This window comes from Berghia stephanieae, chromosome 4, assembly GCF_034508935.2.
Source record: "Berghia stephanieae isolate SIO BIC M18660-M18661 chromosome 4, UCSD_Bste_1.3, whole genome shotgun sequence".
NCBI lineage: Eukaryota > Metazoa > Mollusca > Gastropoda > Nudibranchia > Aeolidiidae > Berghia > Berghia stephanieae.
In genome coordinates this window covers 3,745,396-3,755,395 of record NC_088363.1, presented here as the reverse complement: position 1 = coordinate 3,755,395, position 10,000 = coordinate 3,745,396, and the positions used below count along the sequence as shown (strand labels likewise).

Genomic DNA, 10,000 nt, shown 5'->3' with positions numbered 1-10,000 from the left:
TTGATAATAGGAGGGAACATATTTCCACATTAGACGTTTCATAAGACCACATGGACATCGCCATCGCAGCATCAGACCATCAAAAGATAGTAGTAATACTCCAGATCAAATTGAAAGCTAACAAGGATAGAGTAGGCAGACCATCACACAAGTTTAATGTACACAATCTGATAGAAGCAGAGAAACAAAAATAAGTTTAGGATGGAATTGAGGAACATATTTGATGCGCTTACATCTGTACAAGACGAGACTGTTGATGACCATTGGCATAATTTGCAAGATGTTTGGAACACAACATGCAAATCTGTTCTTGGGGAAATTGAAGAAAAAGGCAAAAAGACGCGTTAATCACAGAGACAGGGATTCTAATAGAGAAGAGGTAAACGTTGAAAGATCAATTGAACCAACTTTAATGTGAAAAGGACAGGACTGGAATCCCAACCATTTACTGGGAGATAACAGGCCGATGAAAAAGAGCGCAAGAAAAGATAAGAGAAACTTTATTGGGGAGATGGCCTCGGAAGCAAAGACAAAGAAACATGAGGAGGCTCTATAAAAACCCCACAGCAATCTCGGGAAAAAAAAACAAAAATCCGCAGCCTCCCGGTAAAAGACAATAATACCAATGCTATTCCTCGAGATAATAACGATATAGCAAGATGGGCCGAACACTTCCAGGACACACTCAGTAGACCTGCACCAACTGCGCTGCCAAATTTTCATCACAAATAGACGACGTTGATATGAATGTGAACCCACCAAACAAAACAGAGATTGCCGAAGCCATAAAGACCCTGAAACAAAGCAAAGCAGCAGGGCCAGGTTGTATTCCACATGAAGCACCGAAAGCAGACGCCCAGACATCGACTGACATGTTATATCGCCAGCTGATCAAAATCTGGAAACAAGAGAAAGTCTCAAAAGACTGAAAGAACGGCCATCTCGTTAAATACCAAAAGAAAGGGGGACTTATCATTGTGTAACATCTAGGGGAGAATCGTGCTGTTATCAATCTCAGGGAAAATTTTAACCAGAATCATTTTGGAACGCTTGGAGACTGCACTTGGCAAAAAAAAACTCAGAGATAAACTGGCAGGTTTGTGACAAGATATGTCGTGTACCGACCAAATTACGACTCTACGTATCATCATCGAATAGTCCCTTGAGTGTCAACCTCCTCTGTAGTCTGTCTTTGTAGACTTCCAGAAAGCGTTCGATAGTGTGGAAAAAAATGACATCTGGAAACCCATGAAACACCATGGCTTTCCTATAAAATTTGTGACCATCATCCAGCAGCTGTTTGAAGATGTTACCTGCCAAGTCATCCACGTTGGAAAATTAACAGAACCCTTCTCAGCGAAAATTGGAGTCCGGCAATGCTGCCTTTTCTCAGCATCAATCCTTTTGATGATCATCGACTGGGTCATGAAATGTGCTACTACAGGGCAAAAGACAGGAATTCAATGGATCGAAGTACATGATCTCGACTTTGCAAATGCTATCTGTCTTCTCTCTTACAAGTTAAAAGATGCACAAGAAAAGATAATCTATGTAACAGATGTTTCAACGGAATTAGGACTGACTGCAAATAAATAAATGCAGGACAAAAATGATGAAGGTAAACAACTTGCGAATCGACCTTATAAAACACCATCAAAGAGAAATCAAAGAGGTAGGTAAATATTTATATTTGGGTAGCATAGTAAACAAAGAAGGAGGGACAGGCAAAGACATTAAAAGCCGGATAACAATAAAAGCATGTTATGACTTTAACACTCTTCGACCAATATGAAATGTAAAATCCGGGTAGTCAACACAAATGACGCATGTTCTTTTATACGGCTCGGAGACATGGTGAGTGACTAAACCACCACAAATAATCTTCGAGCATTCACAAACAGGTTCCTCCTCAGAAACACCTATAATATCCGGTGGCTAGAGATCATCACAAATGAAGAACTGCACCAAAAACTGAACCAATCACCTATTGAAACTAAAATAAAGAAAAAGTAATGGGACTGGAGTGGCCATACTCTCAGAAAGCCTACAAGCAATATCACCAGGCAGGCTTTGGAAGCCACAAATAAATTAGGTCGACCAAAGCAGACATGGAAGCATTGAAACTTAGTTGAAGGCAGCCGGATTAACCTGGGCCCAGATAAAGAAGACCTAAAAAAAAAACTGAGTTAGATGGAAGAGTGCCATTGCTACACTATGTTCCACAAGAAATCAAGAGGCTTATGTCAAGTCTGAATATTTCTCTGCGGTCGATCGCGGTTTTTTTAAAAGTAAAGTATTGATATGATCATTGTTATTCTTTTAGTTGGCTGAAGTAGGGATTGAGCCCGAAACATTTCATGTTTGGTATTTTGTTCTTTTTTTTTTTTTGAAGCTGTTATATTCATTTTTGTTTGTTACCTTTTACAGTCCACGACTTCTAGCAGCTTGGTAATACTTATTCCTGCAGACTTTATATAAATTTAACTCAATATCCATATATGCTTAGCATGAAGCCACACACATAAAAGGATAGCATGCATATGATTTAAAATAAAAAAGATAACGATAAATATAAAATAACAATAATAATAATAATAATAATAATAATAATAATAATAATAATAATAATAATAATAATAATAATAATAATAATAATAATAATAATAATAATAATGATATATATATATACATATATATATATATATATATATATATATATATATATATATATATATATATATATAGAAAAGATGTATAAATTAATTAATCAAGTAATAAATGTATGAATGAATAGATTAATTAATAAATCAATTAATAGTAGGAGTAATTAGGTCCAAAAAACCATTGAATTGTAAAAATTAGGTATGATGCTTTTAGTCTAATTCCCCCTACTATAACACAGAAAGAAAGAACGAAAATGGACATAGAGATACATGTTTAAAAAGTAAACGAAGAAAACGGGGGCACATCTTGGATATCTCCTATTCTAGGGGTTATGAAAAAGAAAGAAATAAAAACTATCATTTTTTAATATTATACAGATTTATGGTTTAGTGTTTTGAAAAGCAGCTCGTTACCTGCAACTGCAAGTCCTTTGTTTGAGTCCCTCTCTGAGATGCAAAAATTTCAGTCTTTGAAAAAAAAATGATTTCCTTTACATAAATTTCCTCTCACAGGTTAAATCCCCTCCTTAACAATTTATAATAATTTATAATAATTGAGCTTTATATAGCGCAATATCCACTAAATGTGCTCAAAGCGCTTTACAAGGGGTCCCTGGTCAACAGCAACATTTAACATGTAGGACGGGACATGATGCCTGTTAGGCGATATTACAATTGTTCGGACAAAGACAACGCTCTTAACGGCCAGGTACTCATTTTATACCTGAGTATGGTGAGAGAATGTGAGTAAAGAGTCTTTTCCAAGGACTCAACTATGCGCCGAGCGCGAGGCTCGAACCCAGGACCTTCCGATCCGAAAGCGAGTGTCATACCACTAGACCACATAGCCGCACAATTTACTTCAGGATTATTCCAGAAATGCCTCCTCACCCAACTTTAGCTTGGAACTTGAAACTTGAGCTTATTTATAGAGAGTGTTATCCACTCAATGTGATCAAAGCGATTTACAAAGGAACCCTGCCAACAGCAATACGTAACATGTAAAACTAGTCATGGCGCCTGTTAGGCGATATGCACTTTTTTCCGGCCATAGACAACGCTGTTAACGGACAGATACTCATTTTAAACAAGAGTATCCTGAGAGAATGGAAATAAAGAGTCTTTTCCAAGGATTCAACTATGCGCAGCTCGGGGTTTGAATCCAGGACATGTCGATTTGAAGGAGAATATCATACCACAAAACCAATTAGCCGCATACAATTAAAAAAAAAATTCAAACTCTAAAGCAATAAGTAAATACGTTGTACTATTTGTTCAACAAGACACGCCATGCAAACAGCGTTACTTCAGTTTCATTTATCCCATAGAGCCGGAGTTACTCGGGTTTCTATAGCATGAAATGAATAATAGCAATTGCGGAGAGTGTTAACGCGAATACCTGTTAGAAAACAAGGTTATCACAGACAAATAAAATGGCTCCACACTGATTATTTAAAATGTGCCGTTATTGCTTTGGTTCCCATTTGGAAATAGGTCCTTTGATCATAGGCCTATTGAATAGGAACGTTGAGCATGGTCACTTCGAAAATGTGCTTTGATCATAGTCGCCTTGTAGATGTGCTTCAATCATTGTATCCTTGTGAATGTGATTTGATCATAGTTGCCTTGTAAATGTACTTCGAACCATGCCCCCCCCCCTATGAATGTGCTTAGATCATGGTCGCCAGTAAATGTGCTTTGATCCATTACTCCCTTATGAGTAGTTCAGGTTCGAAACCTGCTTCGGCATTTCATTGTTTAATTAAGCAAGTGGCTTAGCCCCTTTTGCTCACTTTGCAGTGCTGCGCCTGCACCTTATGAGGTTTTTTTTTTTTCCGAAATAGACCATAAAGAATGCCCTGAGGGTGAATGAAGGTTATTCTATAGTATTCTATTTATCTGTATTTAATCTAATATTTTATTCTTGTTGTTGTTGTTGTTGATGATGAATAATAATAATAATAATAATAATAATAATATGATGATGATGATGATGATGATGATGATGATGATGATGATGATGAAGATGATGATGATGATGATGATGATGATGATATTGTTATTAATGTTGTTGACAGATTATGGTATACCTCAGAAATCAAATGAAACATTTCAGCAAGGGAACAAAATGGATAGATTTTATTCCCTGACTCTCGGAGGTGGATTCATGAACACCAACATAACATTTGACCGCCTCAGATTCTTTGACAAGGTATGAAAAAGCCAGTACGAGTAATTGATTAAAGATTATGTTATCTGCCTCCATTATATGAGGGATGGGATTGGTGGTGGAACTGTGAACGGTAAATTTTTAGGCAAAATATAATATGACCTCTGGGCTAATTTATGACCAAACCGATCGAAATAGTGGTATTATTATTATTATTATTATTATTATTATTATTATTATTATTATTATTATTATTATTATTATTATTATTATTATTATTATCGGATGTATTAATGGAATTTTATTATTTTATTTTTAAAATATCATATTTTACCAATTAATATCCTTTAGCTCCATTCGGTCCATGGAGCCCGGTTTCTATTGCGTGAAGCAAACGATTGCTTGTCACCATTTGGATAGGACGCCAGTCTATCGCAGAGTAACCATATAACAGACCCAGCTATTCAATCGATGTTGGGTGAACATCGATGACGAGAGTCGGAGAACAACAATTTGGTCTTGACTGCACCCATAAGTCCCCATACATTTTCTTCTGAAAAGAGAGCTCTACAAACTGAGCTATTGGAACTCACACTCACCCCTCTCTCTCTCTCTCTCTCTCTCTCTCTCTCTCTCTCTCTCTCTCTCTCTCTCTCTCTCTCTCTCTCTCTATATATATATATATATATATATATATATATATATATGTTTATATTTTACCAAGCGAGTTTTAATAAAATCCCCAGATGGTGATGGTGATAGTATCGTTAACAATTTCTCGCTATTACTATTATTATTGTTATTATAGTCAGATTTTTAATTACTGGCGTGAGTTTTCTTCTTTTTCTCAACTGTCCCTCAATGCACAGCTGTAAAAGTTTGTGTCAACATATTATGAATCAATTTGTTTTAATCCAAAAATATTTTTTCATTAATTGTAAAACCATAGGAAATGATTTAGCCTACACAGCTACATTAAAATCGATTATTGGTAAGGATCGTAAATCATAGATGACTTACAGTATCAAAATTATGACTTTCTGGCTCATCCATTTTGAAGGACTTCGTGAAAATGGAAAGTTCGGTTACTTGAAACTTAAACGATATACATTCAGTATCTGATTTTGAAGGAACGAATGGCAATCCTTAACTATCCGGCATCTACATTTTATAACTATCAATACACATTACTGATGAATACTGATGAAAGTGGACATTACGCTTTTGATTTCGAAATTTATAGAAATATCGTGTGTTTATACCAAAGAGAATTGAATAAATTTAATGTAAGCTGGCCAAAAGTAGAAATACATCAAATTATGATACATTGTTTCCACAATTATGTACACGTGTTCAGCAACAACAACAACTACAACAACATCACCAACAACACCAAAGACATACTGCATGGAATCATCAGCCATCACATTCTAATGACGAGGATGAGGAAAAAGAGAGACGAAACGGCTATAGAAAGATTTCATGGCATCATTCTATCCAATGAAATGTAATTTACCTCCAGTTTGTGTAGGTGGGAGCATGCCTTTTCCCAATCTTCCCTTGTTATATACTTTATTGCCTCGTCGGTGAGAGTAAATTTGGTGTTCCACCTCTCAATCTTTCCCTTTATTTTGGTCCAAATGAGCTCGATAGGATTGCGCTCACAGTGATATGGAGGAAGTCGCGCAACCTCGTGTCAAAACTCATTGATTGACGGTCTGCTTTGAAAACTGTTTCTGGTTGTAAAACTCAAATTCCATAGCCGCCCTCAATAGATACAAGTAGATTTCTTTTCGCAGCTTTACGAGAGTTTCGTATCGTATCGTATAGTTTAAAAGCGTATATGTTATAAAAGCCTTTAAAACGTTCGTACATAAATACAATTTTTCAAATTTATATAAACAGCATTCATTGTTAATATGAATATGACAATATTGAGTATATTATAATCAGTATTTCGAATGGCAAACTACATAAGTTGTAAGATTATAGCAGTTAAAGATATTTGTTTTTATTCGGAACAAGTATGACGCGAACTCATGATCACTAGCCGGAACTACGTGCGTGTCAGCACGAGTCTTATGGGAAAAATGTTCATCTCATACTTTGTGGTGTGTAACTTGTTTACATTTGTTTACAGTGGAAAATCTCGAATTTTATGACAATGGTTTAAAAAAAAATTTTTTTATAGGTTTTAAAGTATCTAGAACATTTTTTTGATATAGCATCAACAATGTCCAGAATCCATATTCAGTTTTAAGACAAATCCATTCAAAGGTTGACACAAATTCTTATAACTTTCGATAAAGGGACAGCTGAGAGAAACCAGAAAAACAATCGCCATAAATAAAATATTATTATTATTATTATTATTATTATTATTATTATTATTATTATTATTATTATTATTATTATTATTATTATTATTATTATTATTATTATTATTTATTATTATTATTATTATTATTATTATTATTATTATTATTATTATTATTATTATTATTATTATTATTATTATTATTATTGTTATTATTATTATTATTATTATTATTATTATTATTATTATTATTATTAAATTTTTATTATTATTATTATTATTATTATTATTATTATTATTATTATTATATTACTTCTTGCATCACTATCAAAACAGATTACTCTCAATTACCTATTATTACGATAGGTAGTTTGTATTCATCTTACAAAAGTTGGGTTTTTTTCAGATGAAGCAGTAGTCGTGTCTTCAACCTCTATTCAAGTTAATGAGATGGCCGGAAATATTATGCAATATCTGAAATATAATTGTTTAGTCAACTGGTTCGAAACGTTTTTCAACGATTATGTTTTTACTAAGACTTATTAATAGACTGTCATAGATCAGAAATATACTTAATAATTGATTTCTGTATTATTCCTCAGAGACGAAGTCCGTGGGTAGTGAGACAGGATTATAAACATTATAGCAGGGAGTTTGAATTTAATCAGGTAAATGTATAATAATGTCGGGAAAGGGTATTCAATTCTGAATTCAAAAGATGAGATGAAATAATAATATGTAGATAATGAGAACATCTCCATACGGGGATCTCCTCGTGTGACTTTTAATGGTCTCAACCCTCTACCAACCTAAAGTTGTTTTGCGTCTTATACTTATAGTCCACGTGACTTTATCCTGATTTCTGTGTTACTGAATGGACAGATAAATTGTTTGCTACCCTTCAGATAGCCTGCTAGTATGAAATAAAGTACTGACGGCAACAACCTAAAGATCTAGCCACCCAATTATTTTTGATTAACTCTTTTGCTTGAGGACGAGTATTCTACAAAACTAACGGAAAAAAAACAACTGAAAAAACAACATTCTTATCTCTTCATTTTCGTATTTTCCTGTCTTAAATTTACATTTCTTCTTGATAAAACAAAAACAAAATCAATAGCAAAAAAAAAAAAAAAAAAAAAAAAACCCAAAAAAAAAAAACGAAAAAGCAAAACTCAAAAACAAAAAAACAAAAAACAACAAAAAAAAACAACAAAAAACAAAAACAATAACAAAACAAACAAACAAAAATAAAAACCCCAACAAAAGACACGGCAACGAGCTGATTAAGACCTTTAGTTAACAATGACAGTGGTTTCAAAGCTATCCGAACTAATCATAGATTACTATTGATGACATGAATTTAAATTATTTCTTCCGTGTCCTACAAGCTTGACCATTGCCATCAACAGACAAAATTATTACTTTGCTTACGACTTATCCTCTTGGTCTTTGAACAGCGCATGAGCTGCCAAGGTGGAACAGCATCTTCTCGGTTGGAGGCCATTTTTGTCATTTGTCCCCGAGACCATCCACTAGCTTACATTTTCTTTCTCGATACTCCTCCTCCCGAAGCGGGAATATATTATCTGACAAATTGGAAATCAAGCGGGGTGTCCGACAAGGTTGTGTCCTCTCACCGTGCATTTTCAACTACTAATATACAGCATTTAAATTCAAAGAAATAGACATGATGTACGGCGTAGTTATGAATGGAAGAAACATCAGTAACCAGAGATATGCAGACAATACGATACTACTGGCAACAAACAAAGAAGACCTGCAGAAACAACCGGGTGAGACCAACAAAATAATTATGGATTGAAAATCAGTATACAGAAAACAAAAATAATGGTCTTCACACAAGCAGAATAAAAAAATCCAAAGCCGTAACAGTAGACGGAAATGTAAATAGAACAAGTATAGCATTATACGTACCTCGGCCAGTGCATCACAGAAAATGGCGGATCTATTGCAGAGGTCAAAAGAAGATTTAACACTGCCAAAACAAACTTCATGAAAAAGAGAAAAATACTCACTACCTTAAAACCATCAACAAAAACAAAAGTGTGTATGGCTAAAAGTTACGTATGGTCCACATTCCTGTATGCCTGTGAAACATGGACCATAACGAAGGAGATAGAAAGAAAAAAAATATGCCTTTGAGATGAGTGTGTAGAAAACTGTTGGCAGAAGTTAAAATCCGAAAACTGAACTATTATGGACGCATTCTGAGTCAAAACACCATCCAAAAAATCAGTGATAAAGGGAAAACTAGTTGACAGAAAGGCACGAAGCAAACCAAGGAAGTCCTGGATAGGAAATGTGGAGGCAACAACTGGCCCTTGAGCGTGAAGAATGGCGTTCCATGACTTTCAACCTCTGTAGGGAGACGAACTCCGACTGACTGACCGACTCCTCCTTCGGGTCTCCAGCGGGCGGCCCCTTCTTCTTGTTCTCTAAAGGTGGGGGGTGGGGGGGGGGGGTACCTAAGATCTGTCCTGGAAATGGCGCTCGGATCCATTCTGAGGAACTGCCCAATAAATTTCCACCTTCTCTTCTTTACAGCTTCAGTTAATGGTTTAGTGTGTGTGCATTTTTCCAGTACTTTGTTTGAAATTACTTTTGGCCAAAGTATCCTCAGAATCCTTTTTAGGCATTTGTTTTTCGAATGCATTTAGTTTGTTGGAGATTGTGCCTGTCAGTGTCCATAATTCAGACCCATAGAGGAGAATAGATAGAACATTTGTATTGAAGAGATGCAGATATTTCTGAGTATGCAAAAGGCTCTACTTGCTTTTTTTTCGGTCTGTCTTTGATTACATCTTCGGAATTCCAACTTGGACCATT

General features: G+C 34.9%; 1 protein-coding gene across 1 annotated transcript in view; it reads left to right on the top strand.

The window, feature by feature from the left end:
• The window catches only part of LOC144969912 (uncharacterized), a 40,759-nt gene that overhangs the window by 22,287 nt on the left and 8,472 nt on the right, over positions 1 to 10,000 (top strand). Inside the window, exons 8-9 of the mRNA XM_078908977.1 lie at positions 4,742 to 4,875; positions 7,753 to 7,818. Of these exons, the coding sequence (XP_078765103.1) occupies positions 4,742 to 4,875; positions 7,753 to 7,818 (200 nt within the window). The remainder of the gene's footprint in view (positions 1 to 4,741; positions 4,876 to 7,752; positions 7,819 to 10,000) is intronic.